Below are 20520 nucleotides of genomic sequence, written 5' to 3' on the forward strand. Positions count from 1 at the left end.
ACAAAAAACAATTTCAAAACAAAACTCAAAGTCTGAGCTGTTATAAGTCAAATATCATGTTTCCATAATTAATAATACAGACCCCAGCACCACTTCATGGGAGCTCATTCAGTGTCTAAGTGAAAAAGCCAAGCCAATTCCAGAAAATATAAAAGATATTAGTGTGAAGGTATCTGTCAACATGTTCTGTACAACCTATAGATGTCTGGTTGTATGACAATAAATAAAAATAAAAATAAAAATAAAATAAAAAAGGACATGCAGAACCAAGTCAAATTCAGAATTGAAGATGTCCAAGCATTAGATTATCAATAGAAAGAATTACTCATTATATGTAGTTTTTTCCAAATGAAAACAGAAGGAATGAGGGTTGGCCCTAACTGTGAAAGAAAAGAATGTGATTGGGTCTACTGGGTTAGGATCTCTACACTGCCCCACTACCTTCCTGTGTAAAAGAAATTTAAAAACTTCCAGTCTACTCAAGATCTGGCAAAGCCACATGCTTCTGTAATTACAAGAACTAATCTTTATCATAATTGGGCTACTCCTTTATTAAGCATTAAACCTTTTCGCCGATCTTGGTTCCACTTCATTTACCAAAGGAACATCCCTATAAAATTTATCACTTGGCTCATTCCCATATACCCTAAGAGCTGAAATCCTCCTCCAGAGGCCGGTTTAGGTCAGGTAGCAGGAATCTAGGCTCCTTTTTCACTACAGCTTGAACTTTTGAAGAACCATTAGGTAAATATTGGTGTGGTACAGCATACTCACCACTGCCTATGACTGTTGTGGGCACCATTGGAGCTGGGTGACTCAGATCACAAGCGGCTTTCTGTTTATGAGGTTGATCAGCCACAGGTTTGAATGCAAGAGATGGGGCAACTGCCTTCTTTGCAGGAGGTGATTGTGTACCAAGCTGTAAAGAGCAATAAAACACTATTACATTGTATACATATAGATTCTCATCTGCCCAAATTCGTTATAATTTGTAAAATAAATTATATAGCAGGGATACCACATTGTTAATGTGTAAAGTGATAGTACTATTACTTCACTATCATGTGTGTGTGTGTTGTGAATTTGTAGCAAAACCGAAAACAACTTAATACCTTAGCAACTCTTAGACAACAACTAGATGAAAAGAGAAAACAGTCTTTGAAACACCTTCTTAAGAACTTGTAGCTTTGAAAGAAATTACATAATATGATTCAAGTTATGCAATGCTTCATTTATTAACTTTATTACAAAATAAAACTAAATAATTCTTGAACACAAATTTCTATGTTTATATCAGGCATCACACAGATTCAGACAAAAATATTATTCTGAATGACCAAAGAGCAAGAGAAGAATTATTTTATTACGTAGATAAAAAGCAAGTTCTACGTTTAGGCAACTGTTAAAGAGGCCAACATGTTACTGCACCTAGCAACCATGAGCAACCGATAGCAAATGAAGAAAATCACAGAATATTTCAATCTGCCAAGCCAACTCTCTCAATTATCTTTAACAGACACTCTAAGCCAAAGTCCAAATTGTTGACAGATGGAGGTGGGGTGTAGTTGGCAAAATCAAGGGTATGCATTAAATTTCATCGGAGACACTGTTTGGATACTCGTTTTGGTGAGAGCAGCATTACTCAGTCTAGTATACACCACGCAGTGGAACAACTACACTTATACCAGTCATTATACAGGCCACAAGATAAGTTAACAGCCTTGAACATAGAGTAAAATACAGTTAAGTACCTAAACTGTCAACTATGAATTCAAAGCCATGCAATTTTTCTTATTATGATTGCTCCTTCAATTTTTTATTTAGGAAACCTAAGAATTTGTATCTAGCATGCTATCTATGTCTATAGTTAGAATCAACAAAGGAAAACTTTCAAGAAGGCACTTTGATAAAAGGAAAAAAAAAACGAAAATAGCAGACTACAGGTCAAATTAAAAGCATATTGATAGGAAAAAAACTTAATGATTATGGTAGAATGCAATGCATGATAATAAAGTAACAGGTTAAATTACATAGCGGTAAATCAACACAACTGCAGCATACATTTATAAGCAGCAATCTAATTAGCTTAAGAACGTAATGGTACATCGTATTAATGACAGGAAAATCAAGAAAAGGAAAGTTAATCCTAGTAGAATCCTTCAGACATAAAAACGGATAAGGACCTGAAACAGACACCTATATTCATTGTAAGAGCCCATGAAATGAATATACATATAAATTAATTAATTAATTAATATACAAAGAACTTAGAATAACATACTGGTTACAATAAAGAGGATGTACTTTCTTTAATCAAAATAATTGCACATATAATACTGAGTTAGAGATTATCAATCTAATTGACTAATAGAAACAAAAATGAAAAAGTAGAGAAGGAAACTGGAAGAAACTATTTCACCTTCACTCTTTTCAAGTGTTCATTTTTTGCTCTCTGTTTTTTCAAATTCATAGTGAAAGTTTGCAGTTCCTGCTCAAGGATGAATTAAAAGATAAATAAATAAATATTCAGTATAAGAAACCCAACATATTTAGACTAATAATAAAGGAGGACACCCGGTAAAGAGTCTAAAGACACTGAAGAATACAAACCATCTGCAGATGATTCCTTTCCTTCAGCAGCAACTCCTCCTCCTCTTTAAGTTCAGCAAAAGTCTGCAAGCAGCCAAAAACATTACATACCGCACTAGTTAAGTATATGACGCAGTTCTGGAAATTACAATTTGAAATTGAGAAAAACACCTAAACACCTTTTCCCTTATTGGTAAATAAGTTGGATGATACTTTGTGATTAGGGCAAGAAGTTGGAAGTAAGAATTTAAATACAGAAACAACTATTGTTTGAAGACAAAGAACTAAATGAATCCATGAAAATTTTACTGATAAAATTCTTCAACTAGGGAATGACACTAGCTTATTGAAGCAAGGTGACTAAGGTACTCATCAAGAAAATCACAGAATTTTGAGGCACAAGGTCAATGAATCCATTCAGGAAATATTTAATACTTGATATATCGTACCAGATGGACATACCCATAACATATATCATAATGTTTTATAAGGTCAGAACTCAAAAGAAAACAAACGCATCAAATAATTTGTGCAGAGTCCACAAAGCACAAGATGGATTAGGCAGCGTGACCAAGTAGTGTAGGTGATCCATATAAAAATACAGGAATAGTTGTACATTACATGGCAGATGCATATGCGACAACATTTATTTAAGAAAGATACACTTCAAAACTTTTTTCTTAAAAGGCTCGTTAAATGGATCTGTGCAACATAATTCAAGATTAAAAGTAAAACTTCAGAAACTTTCTTTCCATCATCTTTTTTGACTTTACTAAAACAAATACCATTCAAGGGATTGGATACTGATGAAACATGGAGAGTTAAAACTTGAATGAAGCTGAACCTAGCTATCATGCCATGGGCTTAGTTAATGATGCATCAGATACCTTTCTCTTTCGTTGCTTCCTGATGTTAGATGATTCACCGACAGCAATATTCTGTACATAGCCATTATGGGGACAGCATAAATGAATTAATGAGCCATCTTTGTAGGTAACTTCCTATACTATATACATCCAAAATAATTGAACAAACACAAATAATTAAAACCAAATGAAAACAGTTACACATACGAAACATCTACCATCCAAGAATCTAAACAAAACATCATGCATCACATAACTCGCTTCCCTCAATTGAATCACTTCTATTAGAGTTTCAAGATCCTATATTCCTTATATAATATAAGAACCTCACAATGACGAGACTCAAAACAAAAATAATTGAATGTACACAAATAATAAAAATAAACGAATATTAATAAAATACCCCACACCAAGTGACTGAATTCCCTTGACCACATGTTGACACTTCATTCATGCCAAAACAAATCAAAACTCGGGACCTTTCATTTACATGCTGTTCAGACCAGCTTAACGGTGCTCATGGTTCTCCTAGACCCAAATAAAGGTCTAAAATGGCTAATCATCGGCAGAGAAATCAGCTCCAAATGCACAATGTAGAAGCAAGGATTAGCGATATGAACAATGAATGGACAAGAGCCATCCCATTTGAGTCACATGCAAAAACTTCACGTGCCGCAGCAAGGGGCAGCATGGACGGCATACAAGTCATTTTCACATAAGAAACAACAATAGGATAAGGGACACATTGGCCACCTCGATCAGAAGTGGGAAGTAATCAACCACGAGGAAGATTACAAAAAGAGAAATTTCCAAGAAAGTTTTGTCATTAAAATTTTGGTTCAGCAGGAGAATAAAACAACTACATCCCAGGGCCAATCCAAGGGCAAATGTTGGATTGAAATCACCGCATAAGTCCAAAATGCCACCTATATGAGACACATTGCACCTTGGCCAAACAACCCCATTGTTAAGGCATTATGAAAACTACCCCATGATCTCCTCCCATAGTAAACTGTCCTTTTTTCCCATTTGTGGACAGAAAAATTCTTCATGGTTTTCATTTGGTATCTCATTTTCAAAACTAAATGTCACATCTACACATAATCACAGTCCTCAAATCATATGATAAACAGATGTAATATAATTTATCAATAGATGTATAATTTGGACCCACCAAATGAGAAAGCTATCATGACTGGGAATCAAAGGCCATGAATTCTTTCAGCAATAGAATAAAAGGGAAAAAAAGAAAAAAAGACTGCAACTTTTTAAGCTTTTGACTGTGTCAATGACGATCTGACTTGACTGTTGAATTTTATTCAGAATGGAGGGTCGAGATGGATCTGTCGTTCCGCTCCCGGCATATTCATATTTGTCTCATTATGGAAAAGCTAACGATAAACAGTTGGGTCTCGAGATTTTCGAAGTAGATAAATAATGGAAGGTGCGCCCACAGGATACACCAAACGACTGCGACTACAGGGAATCATTTCCCCTACTCACCACATCAAAGTGCACAACCACTACCAACACTACAACAAACACACTCCTATTTGCCACGGTGACACGCCATCGATAAAACAGGTATCCAAGGCTCTTTGACCAAACTGCCCCCCGTGTGGAGGAAGCGGGTTTGACTCCCTACGAGGACTTTTCCGTCATTTCGACTATGTCATCATCCAACACAACAGGTGTCAAGACCGGTTTAAGACAGACTCCGGAGTCTTCGTAGGAATGACTGTCAATGTGAATTGACGGAAATGCCCTTTGACACGGGGTGCTTTGGTCTTTTCAGAGGGGAGACACTGCCACATCGTCACACCATTATGGTTTCGGCTGGTGAGCGGGAGAGTGATGAGAAAAAACGTGATGACTCATTTAATCCCCTTCTGACTTTATGCTTTGATGGAAAGTCTCCGTTTTTTTCTTTTCTAATTTCAGAAACAAAACTACGCTCAATTTTAAGAAAAATGAAAAGGGAACGTCATTTCCTGAAAATTGGACGATCCAAAAGAAATAAAGCATCCATGACGATCCGGCGACCGGTGAATAGGCCGATATCAAAGAAAATTACCAGAACAGCCCGAAGAATAAAGAATGAACGAATAACCAAAAAGGGCCCAAAAACAAAAATCTGACAGGTTTTAGGCAAGTCTCATATCTCTCTCCTGAACAAGGCGAGGTAAATATCAGACTTTTTTGAAGGGTATTTTCGTAAATAAGTACGCAACATCGAATCACACAAAAACGAACTGAGTGACGGTCAAAATAACACGCCACGCCACCACAACTCCGACCCTATCGCCGGCGGCCGGCACCCCACCGCAACACTGACAAAGAAACTGATAAGGAAACGCCTAACAAACCTTAGATCTCATGTCGGATGCCTTATCGGCTCGGGTGGAATCCTCGACGTCCGTAGCGCCACCGCTAGCGGAGGTGGCGCTTCTCCAAGAAAGCGGCGTACTGGGGCTGTCTCTGGCGGGCTCGCCTTTTTCCTTGAGTATCTGCTTGGAGCGACGCTGTCGGACGCTCCAGTCGACGGCAACTCCATGAGAGCTCCGCATCGGGGCGGGGTCGGAGTACTTGAGCCGAATCAGCAGCTCAGCCACCACGGACTGGTTCATAAGAGCAGCTTCAACCCAATCGCGGTTGTTCATGGTGGCGGAAGAGCAGAGAAACGGTGTGTTATGTGTGTGGGGTGAGGAAAATGGGATTATATATGTGGTGAGAGGATTTTGTAGATGCCAATTCACAGCCCTTCTTTCTTTCTTCCTTTCTTTCTTTCTTTCTTTCTTTTGCTTGGGCCCACACACCTGCTGACGTGCCACTGTCCACTTTTCTCTGGTCTCCTTCCTTCTCTCTCTCCTTTTTGTGTTCTTTCATGTTCTCATTGGCAGCGGCTCGTGTCCCTCACGCGCTCCTGCCGCGGGAGGATAAATGCTGTGCCTGTTGTGGGTGGTCACTCCCGTTCCAAATTATATTTTTTTAATAATTTTTAAATTTGATATGAAGATAATATTTATTTTCATCCTAAAATTTAAACTTTCTATTCCTGGATGCGATGGTAAAAATCGAAGTAAACTATAAAATGACACAAGGTCTAAAAATTAAAAAAATTAGTTTTTATTCTTAAAAAACTATAAATATATGTACAAAAAGAGATTATTAGATTTTTTATTCCAAATAAAATTCAAAATTTAGGATAAATAAAGTCTTTCTTCCTATTAAAACCTATTTTCAAGACTTCACGAGCAAGGTTATGAAATACCCATTTTACGTAATGTTTGGTTATAAAAATACTAAAAAAGAAAAATATCTAGAAAATGATTGTTTATATATATAATAAAAAAAATACAAAAAAAATCACATATAATTTAAATTAATAAACAACTTATTTATTTTCAATTTATTTCATCAGTAAAAATATTTTAAAAATTTTTTAATTTATTTATGTCTTTTTTTTTAATTTTTTTTTTCCTTTGGAACAAACAGATCCTTAGTGTTCATTAATGTTCATTTTCATGTACTCCTTCTTTTATATTTTTAAAAATAAATAATTATAATAATAATAACTTCCATGTAAAATATTGTAACTTTATAAAAGGTATAAATTTATTTTATGTCCTTAAAAATTATGTCTAATTCTTTAATATTTTAATTTTTGAAAACCCATTTTAGAAGGGTAAGCCTTAATGAATTATAAAATTATTGGATTTTATCTAATAGTTATTGTCCTTGAAAAAAAAAAGTGTATAAAATGACACATTTAAGGCATGTTTGAGAATTGTTTTTTAGAACAATTTTTTTATTTTTCAAAACAAAAAATATAGAAAATAACTAAAACCTTATGTTTTCTATTGTAAAGAATAGAAAACATGATGTTCACAGAAAACATGTTTTAATTATTTTTTATTATTTTTAAAAGGTTGTTTTAAAAAATAATTATACAAATATGTAAAATGATTAAAAATAAAATACTATATATAAAAATTATTTTTGAAACATATTTAAAAATATTAATAGTTTCCAAACATGACTTTTGTTCTACAAAATTCAAAGAATGAATTTCAAAAACTATCTTTTAGAATCGTTTTGGAAAACAATTACCAAACAAATCCTTAATTATCTATTTTTAAGATATTATGATTCCAATCAATAAATATATCATATATTAATTTCAAAATTATTAATTATATAAAAAAATGAAAATATTTATAATCAATCTACGCACATTCATTTCTAAATGATAAACATAAAAAAAAAAACAAAAAAAAAACACATATTAGCATAACAAGGTAGCAATTTTTGTGATAATAGAATAACAAAATATATAGCAAAATGCGGATTAAATCATAAAATTTAATTAATTAATTAATTAATTAATTAAATTAGAAATATTGGTGCATTTAAAATTTGTCTTTATTATCATTTGATTTATTAATGTAGAAACAAAAGTACAAAATATTTAAAAGTTTTTTTAATTATTTATAATTATTTCAATAATTATAATTATTGAATACACTTTGCCTCTCAAACTTTGGCATGTTTTACACTTTGTCCCATTATGGTCAAATTTCACGTTTTGTTCTCCAAACTTATTTAAAAACAATACTTTATCCTCAAACTTGTAAAAAATGTCTCAATTTGTTAACTTAAAAAATAAATGTGAAATGTAAAGAATTTTTTATTTTTTTGCCCAAATTCAAGTTCTCATATGTCATAGTTGCATGCAAAAACTTACAAATAATAGTATTTCTAAAGCCTATAGGACGTTCCATTTCAAAGATATTAATTCAAAATTAGTTCCACCAAAGTTCAAACCATTGATCGAATCAGAATCTAAAATTGAGTAATCATTTTTATAATTTTAAGAAAGGTTTGTAATTGAGTTAAAGTGTTGCTCTTTAATAAATTTAGATGACAAATAGTTGAATTTAGAATGCGAGGGAAAAAAGTGTAAAATATGTCATAATGAGTAAACAAAAACAAAATGGAAAATGATGTGTTTACCTTTTTTAAAAAAAGTTTTTTTTATTTAAAATAAGACTATCCATTTCTTTTTCTTTTTTTAATAATTTTTGTTTATTCTAATTATCTCATTTCTCCATCTTTCAAACTCATTTTAATATTCCAAGTGCAATTTTTTTCAAATATTTTTCTCAATTTTCTAAATGAGTTAACAAAAATATGGAAAGGTTTGTTTGTTTGTTTGTTTTTTTTTTTTTTGTTCTCTTGAGCATTGATCACTTTTTGAAGATTTTCTTTCATAATTTTTTTGAACTTCTTCTAATTATGTTGTTTCTCAACATTTCAAACACATTTTAATATTCCAAATCCAAATCCTTTTGAGCTTTTTCTCTTTGAGTCTCTAAATGAGTTAACAAAAATATGGAATACCTTTTTAAAGTATTATTCTTTCCTTTTTCTTTTTTCCTTGATAATTAACCTTTTTTTTTTTTTTCTCTTTAAAGATTCTCTTCTTCATTTTTGTTGCTTCTAATGATCTCATTTCTCAATCTTTCAAACTTAATGTAACCCTCACTTCTCAATCTTAAATTTATTTTAGTTTTTCAAATCCAATCTTTCAAAGTCATTTTAATATTTCAAAATTTTAGTTTTTCAAATCCAATCTTTCAAAGTCATTTTAATATTTCAAATTCACATTCTTTTCAATGAATACTTACTTAAACATTTTACTATATATATATATATATATATGGATGGATGGCAACGAGATTAGTTCAAGATAAGTTGGCTAGGTAGATCCTGATTAGTTCAAAATATGGATGGATGGCTAAGTTGGCAATGTAACCCTCACTTCTCCCCTTGTTTAACTTTTTTTTTTTTTGAAATTTTTTTAGTTTCTTTAAAAAATTATTAAATTTTTTAATTACATTTAAAATAAATATATAATTAAAATATTATAATTTTTTTTAACTTTTTATTGAAAAGTATTATTATTATTATTATTATATATTAAAATAAAGAAAATAAAAATTAAGTTAAATTATTTTTTAAAATTAATTATATATATAATCAAGGTCATGCGGATAAGGTAGCACCCGTATCAGGTTTTAAATAAAATCTCAAATCAACCCTTAACCTATTGTGGACCCTGCATTTCCGTTCATGCGTTCTCCACTCGAAAGCGAACTCGATTTTATTTGAAAAATGATTTATTTATTCGAAAATGACTTGGAGTCGCCACTTATTTTGTTTTATTTTTAAAGGGTAAACAAAATAAGAAAGAAAAACTCTAAGTATGACTCCTTGTTTTGGAAAAGGTGGTCTGTGAAAAACCGGATCGGGTTCGGGGGTCAGGTTACTTATCGGGAAGGTACGGTAAAGACCATAGCACCCCTCTAAGTTCCTAAAGTCGGGTCTCTACTAATAAAGTGAAGCTGACATGGCAACCAATGAGAAAGTCAATGAATACTCAAATTGATCATGCACGTATGAGAATTAAAACAAGTATAAGGAGTGACCATGATGCAAGAAAATATGTACCTGGGTGGCGAACCAATATGCGCTATCAAGAGGGGGGTTAGTAAATCAATATAGGATGAATATATACGTATCACAAAGCAGAACAAACCAATCGCGCATGACAATTAAATTAATCGATCGATCAATCAATCATAAATCACATATGTGGGGCCCCACCAAAGCCCGTTTATTTTTGCATGAATTAATTCCATAAATTCCATTATTCGGAATTAAGGAAAAATTCATTCATGCTTATTAAAATCAAGAAGAGCAGAAGATTGTTTGAAGACCAAAATGAAATTAAAACTATTTGAGAGAAAATCGGATTTTTGAAATTCATTTCAAAAAATGGAGTCTCGAAGGTTATTTAAAAATTGGAATTTTAAAGTTTATTTGAAGATCGGACTTTTAAAAACTAAATGTGAGAACGAGAATTTTAGAAATTGAATTCGAACGAGGTTGGAAATTTGAAAAATGATTTGAGAGTTCAAGATTTTAAACGAGTGGATAAGCGGATGAGTGAGTAAGTAAATGAATGGGATGGTGACAATGGTGAAATAATAAAGATCAGGTAAATGATTATGAGAGATGGAATTTTTAGAGATTAGAGATTAAACTCATAGATTGAAAATTTAAGAAAATATTTAGGGACAAGACCTTTGGTATATGAATAATTGAATAAGTAAGTGGATGAGATAACATTAATAACGAGAATAATCGTTAAACGACGATATAGGGACAATGAAGCTTTTGAGATTGGAAATTAGATTTGGAAGTCGGATTCTGATGAATTAAACTTTAATGGTTGGAATAAATAAACAAGTATGGAATAATAATGCTAATTTAATGAAAATAATATTTAAACAAATGAAAAATGAGTAGTGGGATTTTTGAGATTGAAAATTAAATTAGGGCGTTGGATTTTTGAAGACTTGGACTTTAAATAAATAAATAAATATACGATAATAATTCTACTTAAGGAAGATAACATTTAGACGAATAAGGTTTGAACGGACTGTTGAAAAATTAAATTAAGACATGAGATTTTTGAAGGGTTAGACTTTAAATAATTAGGTAAATATATGATAATAATTCTAATTGACGAAAATAAGATTTAAACGAATTGTAGAATTTTTAGGATGGAAAAAATTAAATTAAGACATGTGATTTTTGAAGAATCGGACTTTAAATAACTAGATGAATATGAGATAATAACTCTAATGGATGAAAATGAGATTTGAACTAATTATTGAAGAATTAAATTAAGACATGATTTCCTTGAAAGATTTAGACTTTAAATAGCTAGATAAATATGGGACAAATAATTCTAATGGATGAAAATGAGATTTGAACTAATTATTGAGGGATTAAATTAAGACATAGAATTTCCTTGAAAGATTTAGATTTTAAATAGCTAGATAAACATGAGATAAATAATTCTAATGGATGAAAATGAGATTTAAACGAATCTATTGGAAAATTAAATTAATCCATGGGATTTTTGAAGGATTAGAGGTATAAATATTTTTTTGGAATTGAGGCCACCAAATGGGCAAACTCAACATGGACTTGGGCCATGAGGGTGGCTAGTTTGAGGAGCAATGAGGCTTCCCATCAATATGCTTGGGCTAGTCTCCAAACTCAAGCCCAAATTCGTGCCATTGGCAAGCCCAAAACCCATTTCTATCACAACATGGGCTTGGGCTCACACCTCTACCCATGGGCAAGCCTAAAACCCATTTCTATCACAAACATGGGCTTAGGCTCAAACCTCCACCCATGGGCAAGCCTAAAACCCATTCCCCATCACAGCCTTGGGTTTGGGTTTAAACCTCCATCTAGGCACCACCCTCAAACGAGGCCTCCACCATCAGCGACCCAGAGAAGAGGGAAGGGGTGGCGGCTTCGGGGGCAGCGCCGAGGCGGCGAAGATGCATGGCTTTCGAGGCCACGACACCAGCAGATGGGCGTCTTTGCCGATGGCACCGTCGACCACGTCGCGGAAGCAGTCGAAGAGGACGATGCGTGGGCTGCCGTCAATGGCATAGAGAGAGGTGCTCTGAATTGGGGCAGCGGCGTCGAACCCTAAAGGCGGCTCCGGCAAGGTTAGTGAGAAACAAGAGGCTGCTTGGCTACTATCCGTTCTCTAGCCACTGAAGAAGGCTCGCGCACGAAGAGGTCTGAGTGATGGTGGGGGCGAGGATATAGAGAGAGAATGTGGTGATGGAGAGAGGAAGGGTGGCGACATGCACGTTCAGTCCCCATGCACGTGGAAGGGTGGACTTTGGGACTTTAGTAATGGCTTTGAAGGGGGCTTGGGTAGCCATGCATGAGACTCCATACACGTGAAAGAGATGATGGAAATGGGAGGGTGGTGAGGGTGAAAAAGTGGATAGTTATAGGGAATGGTCGCGCATGGGATTTGGAAAGAATGGTGCCAAAGCAATAATCAACAAGCCCAATAACAGAGAAGAATAGATTCATTAGAACACCATTGGAGTATCCTAAAGATCAGAACCAGTATGCTGTTCTCTATGCCTACCCTCAATCAACCATTAATGCCAGGAACTTCAGCAAAAACTGAGCAAAAATAGCGAAAAAGAAAGATCAGAATTGAGGAGATGGCCATACTTGAGCTTTCTAGTTGAAGGTGGTCTGACCTTCCCTCCTCTTGCTTGCCCTTTTTGAGTGTCTCCTCATCCTCAGCTCTCCACCCCTCTCAAAAACCCCTCTTCCATCAGCTATCACCCACCTTCCTATTCCCCCCCCCCCCCCCCCCCCCCCTCCTCATGGGCAGCCAGTATGGGAGACCCCAACCCCCCTCATGGGCAGCCATGCCTCCGGCTAGTTGTCCACGTCTCAGCCTATGCCTGGGAAGGTCCCCCCCTCTCTTCTTCCACAAATGTCATGCAAAAGGAGAAGGAGAAGAGAAAAAATCTCCCCGGGGCCCCCCTCACTTCAAAAGGGGTCTACACCTATTTATTTAAATTTTAAACTCTACCATTAGAGGGGCATGATGGGTGGATACCTAAAAAAACCGGTTCAAGTGTGATATGACTCTAAAATTTATTAATCTTTAATCATTTATTCAATAATAGATAAAAATCTAAATACTAATAATAAATATATAAAAGCCTATTTGGTTCTAACGATGTATATATACTCGAGGGTTTGAGAGTATAAACACTTGTTTTTATGGGAAAAAAATGGGGAATAAGGGTTAGACGAGGTTGTTATGGAATTCAAACCAAATATTAAAATTGACAAACTCCAATTCTCTCGAAGTTCATGTCCCTTGGAGCTACAATCTTAGAAAAGAGTTCATGTCCCTTGGAGAAACTCAAAGATGGGCATTTTGAAAAAAAAAGAATTAAAAATTATAATAATTCAAAAAAAAAAATCTATATAAATAGAAAGAAATCCAATTAAAAATTGTCTTTGAAAAAAATAATTTCGATTAACTTTTAAAATTATCTTTTGAAAATTTTAATACTTAAACTAAAATTGTTTATTCCAATTCTATAAATTTAAAAATAAATTTGAAAGTATCATATTTCAATAAATATTTAAAAAAAATGATATTTTTATCAAAATTCCTCAAAGAGGCCAAGATGCGTACCTTCAAAGAATTTGAGGTACTTCTACCAAAGTGAGAATATGGAAAATTCCATGGTTCCACAAAGATACTTGAATCTTATGTTTACCAATCATATTTTAAAAATGATTTTATAACAAAGAAGGATATTTTTGACATTTTCAAAAATTTAATTAGAAAAATTATATTTTAAAAATCTACTTCCCACATCTATTTTGATAAAATTTTTAAAAATTTAATTAAGTAATAACTATATTGTAAAATCTACTTTCCACATCCACTTTAAGAAAAACATAAATTTCTAGAGAAAAAAAGGGACCTAAATCATGTTAGGAAGTGTGTATTTGAGCGTTTCATCTAATTTTTTCTTAAAATTTTTATGTGAGTTAACATTAGAAGCTCTCTTAAATAGGGTTTAGTTTTACTTGTATTTCTACTACTTAATGTAAATGTTCCACGTTATCTTGTAAAAAGATAATCAATAAAATGTTAGTCTTGACATAAAAATATGAAAGGTAGATATGCATTGAGCATATTAAAAGAGTATAAAATTGATGTTTACTATTTAATGATTTTAGTTGACTTTGAGTTAAGTTATTGACTTAAAAATTACTATCTGATTTTTATTTTAAGTATTAATATTGTTTTACAAAAGTACCTTAAAATTAATTTTAAAATAAAAAAAAATGGCATATTTACCCCCATAAATTTTAACTAACATTTATTTTCACTGATCTTTAGTGATAAATTTATTTGTTATGCATTTATATTTAAAGTATTATAAATATATAAGTATGGACCCGTATTTTCACGTGCGTCCTGTCTTTGAAAAACTTGATGGTGAGATTCACTTTTTTATTTGGTAAAAAATTGTTTTTCTTTTTAGAAAAAGATTTAAGATCACCACTTATTTTGTTTTATTTTTAAAGGGGAAACAAGAAATAAAACTTATACGATTTCTTATTTTGAAAAGACATGTTTACAAAAACCAAATCCGAATTCAGGGGTCAAGTTACTCATTAAGAAGGTACGATAGTGAGTCATAACACTCCTCTAAGTCTATATACGTACAACCTCTACTAAATAAATTAAGGGAATTGTGACAATTAATTAATTAATTATGGATACCAAGAACTAAATAATACAAATAAATATACACAAAAATAATGATGAAAGTATACAAGAATGTACGAGACAAATGATATGAAAATTATATAGATCAATTCATTAAACCAAATAAAAAAATAAAAAATTATTTTTCTAAGAAATTTCAAAGGAGTTTATTGAAAACAATTTTAAATTAATGATTTCAATTTATTTATATAAAAAAGACTCAATTCATTTTCAACAAATGATTTTATTTAATTTTAATTATATTCAATTTTTATTTTCAAGAAAGTTATTTGCAATTATTATATCAAAAAAATTTTGATACAAAATTTCAATTTGGCAATAAAAAATGATTTTTACTTAAAGAATGAATTTTTAATACTTATTGAAAAAGGTATTTCAATTTGATTTCTATTTAAGAAAAGCTATTCATACAAATTATTTAAAAAATATAACTTTATTTGAAAAAGAAATTTTAATTAAAAAAAGGACTTTTATAGCTTTATTTACAAAAATATTAAAATTCAATCCAATTTTATTAAGAAAATGGTTTCTACAACTTTAATTTGCAAAAATAACTCATCTTATTCTCATAAAAATATATATTTAAATCCTCTATTTCTAAAAATTACTTGTAATCCCATTTTAATTAATGAAAAAAAAATTATTTAAAAAATTTCAAACTCTATTACCTATTTTAATTCAAACTAATAGTAAACTTTTGCTCTGATTCAAATTTTATATTTTACTTTAATTGAAACTAATAATAAATAAATAAATACTAATGGTTAAATTAATGATAAATACCAATAGTGATTTTTATTTCAAGAGCGCTTTTTATGTTATGCATTGTCAAACAAACACTAAATCAATCAATTGATAGTGAAAAACTTCATTTATGAAGTTTATGTGCACAAAAATGAATAAAAATTACTTCAATAATTGAAATAATTAAATGAGTATTACAAAAGTTAAAGAATAAAAGCAATATCATAAAGTCTAAATAGAAAGTCCCATGAAATCTACATGATCTTTGTACATTTGATCCTTTAGTCGTGAGATTTGTTATCCTGAGTAGTTCTTACACAATCAATGACAACTTCATACATTTTAATATGGTCTTTGATGACCAAATACTTTGTGTTGATATGCTTGCTTCAACTTCCACTTTTATGATTCTTAATTAGAAAAGAAAACTATAGTTGAGTTATCATAATAACTTTTCAAGGGCCTTGCTATTCAATCAACAATTTTCGGGTCTATGATAAAATTCCTTGACCATAATATATGTGATATAACTTCATAGCAACTAATAAATTCTGTCTCCATGGCAAACAAAGTAATTATTGTTTTCTTAGTGTTTCTCTATGTACAACCCTTCTACCAAGAAGAAAAATGCATCTTGAAGTAGACTTTCTCACGTCTATGCATTTGGAAAAATTTGAGTTTAAAAAATATCTAATCGCTTTGAGATGATCAGTATGTTTATATGTAAGTTTATAATCCTTGGTTCCTTGGGGACACCTCATCACCATTTTGGAAGCCTTCTAGTGTTACATACCAGGATCACTATGATATCTACCTAGTACACCCGTTGCATATGCAAAGTTAGATTTAGTGCAAACTTGTGTGCGTACATTCAATTGCCTATAGTAGAAGTGTAAGGTATGGTCTCCATTTGCTCTCACTCCAAGTCATTTTATGGACATTGACTCTAATTGAATGTATCCCCCTTAACAATGGCTACTATGGTAGGTACACAATTCTTCATTCTAAACCTTTCTAAAACCTTTTCAACATAAGCTTTTTGAGATAACCCAAATGTATGAATCTCTATGCTATTTACATAAAGAGGCTTTACCTCTATCCTTCATATCAAAGTTTTGTGCAAGAAAATGTTTTATGCCATGTACCAAACCCAAATAACTAGTAACCAAATATCATCTACATATAAGACTAGAAAAATATATTTACTGTCAATGATCTTAAGGTATATACGATAATCAATAATGTTTTTAGTGAAGCCATATAAAGTAGCAACATTGTGACACTTCAAATACCATTGGTAGGAAGCTTTTAGTCCATATATAAATTTCTTTTATTTGCAAACCAAGTGATTGTTATCATTATCACTGAATCCTTTAAGTCGTTTCATATATACCTTTTCTTCAAGACCCCATTCAAGGGTATCATTTCAACATCTATTTGATGTAACTCCATACCAAAATGATCTACAAAATCCATAATTATTCTAAAGGAATCCTTTTTGGAAATTAGTGAAAATGTTTCATGATAATCATTGTTTTTTATTTTATTTTATTTTATTTTATTTTATTTTATTTTATTTTATAGTGAAACCCTCATCTATAAACATGGTTTTAGATCATTCTATTTTGTGAGAGGCACTTCTCTTGGTCTTGTAAAACCATTACCGTCAATGGCTATATGCCTAATTGACATTTCAAAGAAATCCCAAACTTGATTTTTAGTTGTATATTTCATCTTTTCCTTCATGACATCATACCAAAACATAGAGTTTTTTACATTAATGACTTATGAAAAGGAGCTTGAATTATTATCAAGTCCAATATTAAGTTAGTCTCTTGAAAGTATACAATATAATAACTAGAAATTGTTGATTTCCTTATTCATAAAGATCTTTTTAATTATATTGTCTTGTTTTCATTTGGTAGAGTTTAAGTGCTTATAGGTACTAAATGTTCTTCAATGAGTGGTTGTACTTTGGTATGATATCATATTACCTTCTTTATGAGATAATTCAACAATCTTCCCTTTCTTCATGATCCTTACCTGTTGGAGTTCATTGAATAGCCTATGAAATAACCACAAATTGTTCTTTTTTTTTTTTTTTTTTTTTAAATTGAGGATTATAAACCCTCACTTCAATTGAACAATCATACGTTTATAGATTATTTAAACTTGGTTTTAGGAACTACTTTAGAGGGAACTCAATTCAAAATATACATAACAGTCGTTAAGGCTTTCTTATAAAGGTTTAAGGGGAGGCTTGAATTGCTTATCATACTCTTTACCATATCCATTAAGGTTTGGTTTCTTCTTTCATCTGCACCATTTTGTTTTGGTGTACCTAACATTGTATATCATGCAATAATGCCTTCTTCTTGAAGAAACTTAGCAAATAGACTTCACATTTGACCATTTTTTGTGCACCTTCCATAAGGTTCATTGTCTATGTTTGATAAATGATTTTGATTTTCATTTATTTTATTTCTCTACTTCTACTTTATATATATAAGGTCACTTATATCTATATGTATAATCTCAAGAATTTCAAATCTCCTCTTGGAAACCTTAGAATTCTTGTTGATCTACTTACCCTTAATGGCGATCTATACAAGTACTAAAATTAGTATAATCAAGAGGTTTTAAAAACTCCATCTTTCATTAATCTTTAAATTCTCTTTGTTGAGATATGTCTCAATCTCCTATGCCAAGGTTTAGAGGAGTGCCCATTATTAATACAACACTTTGTGCCAACATTATTAACTTGCATGGTCAAAAGAAAACATTCATACATGTAATCCAAATTGAATCTACATAGACCATCAATTAGAACATCATTGACAACCTTTATAAAGTCCTTTGCCTTATTAGATTCAAGGATTGAACCCCTAATGCTTTCGTTGATATATATAATTCTTCATGAACATCATAGGTGATTAGATCACTCCTATGATTGAAAGGTAGATCTTTCACTTTGCATACTTATAATTCCTTGGGGATAGGTGGTTCATCCTCATGAAGCACCAAGTCAAGGTCCATACACCCTAAAATTAGGAGAATTTTATCATTCCAATAAAAAAAAATGATAACCACATAAGATTGGACCCACAAGAATTAGTGAAAATACCACTGTATTGAAAACTAGACCGGACCAGTTGGTCCAATCGGTTCAACCGTCGATGGGTCGCATTTTTGATCCAATTTACTCTATTAAACCAATTGAGCATTGGACCAGTCACAAACCGTTTAAACCAATGATCGGACCGGTGAACCGATGGAACTAGGTGGTTCTAAACGAATCGAATGGTTTAAGTTGCCCCCTCTTTTTGTAAGCATGGAAGGTTCCACTGTATATAAATTTTTGGCTAAGGCCTATCACCAGGCCCTGTTTTATTATGACAAAGCCCACACCCACCCCAGCCATTTGATGTTGAGTCTTGAGCCCACAAGATGTGGTGATGCCTGTACCCTCAATGAGGATAGTTTTTATAGGTGTGCTTTGTGTCCTTATTCCTTTCAGAATCTGATGTGGGATTGCTAATAGGTTGAGTAACCAACCTAGGACACCAATCGACTACACACCTTTTGTTATCTAATATGCCAAACAAAACAATATATATTGGATTTTTTTTTATAATATTAAATAAAAATAATATAATATTTTTAAAAATTATAAAATTAGTTTAAATTAAATAATTTATTTTCTTTCATTTTTAATATATTCACATTTAAATATTATACATATTTCATTTAATAAAATTTAAAATATTCGTATGATTTAATTTGATAATTCAAATATATAAAATAATATTATTAAATTTTAATTTATTCATATATATTTTAAATTTTTTATAATTATTTTTAATTTTAATAATATATAAATTACGTATTTATGACGTCACCAGTTCGACCGTGGTTCAACCATCGGTCCAACCAATGAATCGGTAACTTTTCAGGTTCGATGACCAGTCCGATTCTAAAATCATTGAAAAATACTATAAACCATCACATACAAAAAATATAAACATCAATGCTATAAAATTAATCCTTAATATTGAATCAATCAATTTTACATTCAATTTGTAACTTCAAACCTTCTAGTGGGTAGAGGTTGTAAACATAAAAATAATTTACCATCTTGTCTCAATTAAACTTCCAAAACAATACTTCCCGGTGGGGCTAAGTAATTATCCTAATAAATTAATTGCAATTATTAGGTGTCATATCTATCACTAAATCAATTCTAAAGATGATATCATACTTGATCAAACACCATCGCATCTTAAGATTCTAATTTTTATCATGACAGTTTGGACAAGACTGCAATATAATTCCAAGTCCAAACCGAATCATGAATTTAAAATACAAGGACTTGAAACATTTCATTATGAGTATTGTGAATATTCCCAATTTTAGACACGTCATGTTTGTTATTGTGAATATTCCCATGAGATATTCCCAACACACATCATGAGATATTGCTACAGGAGATTAAACCAATTTTAGGCATATATTTCAGTGATTTAAAAATCAAATGCTCGAAACGTGCATGCCAAACAAACAAAGATAATTCTATTATCAATGACTTTGAGAATTCCACTAGAAGAATAGCTACGTCTTTCTAGAAAATATTTCATTCTTCGACATAATTAAGTTGTTACTCTAGTCAACCTTAAAACCTTTCTTACATGGCAAATTTTCAGGGAGAGAAAGAAAATAGAAAAAAAAAAAGTGAAGAAATATTAAAAAGAGATTTATAATTAATAAATTATTTTATATTTTAATTCAAACTTATTTCATTTATTTTAATTTTTTAATGTAAAGATTAAATAATTTAAAAATATATAAATTTTTAATTATTTTTAATTATATCTAATTTTCTTTTGTATTTTTTATAGTATAATCAAATATAAAATAAAATAAAATTTTTAATTTTTTTTTAATACTTTTTGAAAACCAAACGTAAGCATAATTTTGTATTAAAACCTTTTGGACAATTTATTGCTCCTTCATATTCTTATATTAACTACATTTCTAAATAATAATGTTTGATTCTCCGCGATTTTTAGTAGAATAATAGAATTACTACGCGAATTGGAATTTTTT

The 20520-nt window shown here is 31.3% G+C and overlaps 1 protein-coding gene across 1 annotated transcript; it reads right to left on the reverse strand.

Moving 5' to 3' along the window:
- Positions 1-242: 242 nt before the first annotated feature.
- LOC117921647 lies at positions 243-6212 on the reverse strand. Its single transcript, XM_034839597.1, has 5 exons — positions 5822-6212; positions 3477-3527; positions 2611-2673; positions 2420-2488; positions 243-919 (listed from the first exon to the last, which is right to left on the reverse strand). Exons 1-5 carry the CDS (start codon positions 6113-6115, stop codon positions 647-649), a joined length of 750 nt encoding a protein of 249 aa, XP_034695488.1. The 5' UTR covers positions 6116-6212; the 3' UTR covers positions 243-646.
- Between the last annotated feature and the right edge of the window lie 14308 nt (positions 6213-20520).

The sequence above is a fragment of the Vitis riparia genome, chromosome 9, assembly GCF_004353265.1.
Source record: "Vitis riparia cultivar Riparia Gloire de Montpellier isolate 1030 chromosome 9, EGFV_Vit.rip_1.0, whole genome shotgun sequence".
In the NCBI taxonomy this organism is placed as follows: Eukaryota; Viridiplantae; Streptophyta; class Magnoliopsida; order Vitales; family Vitaceae; genus Vitis; species Vitis riparia.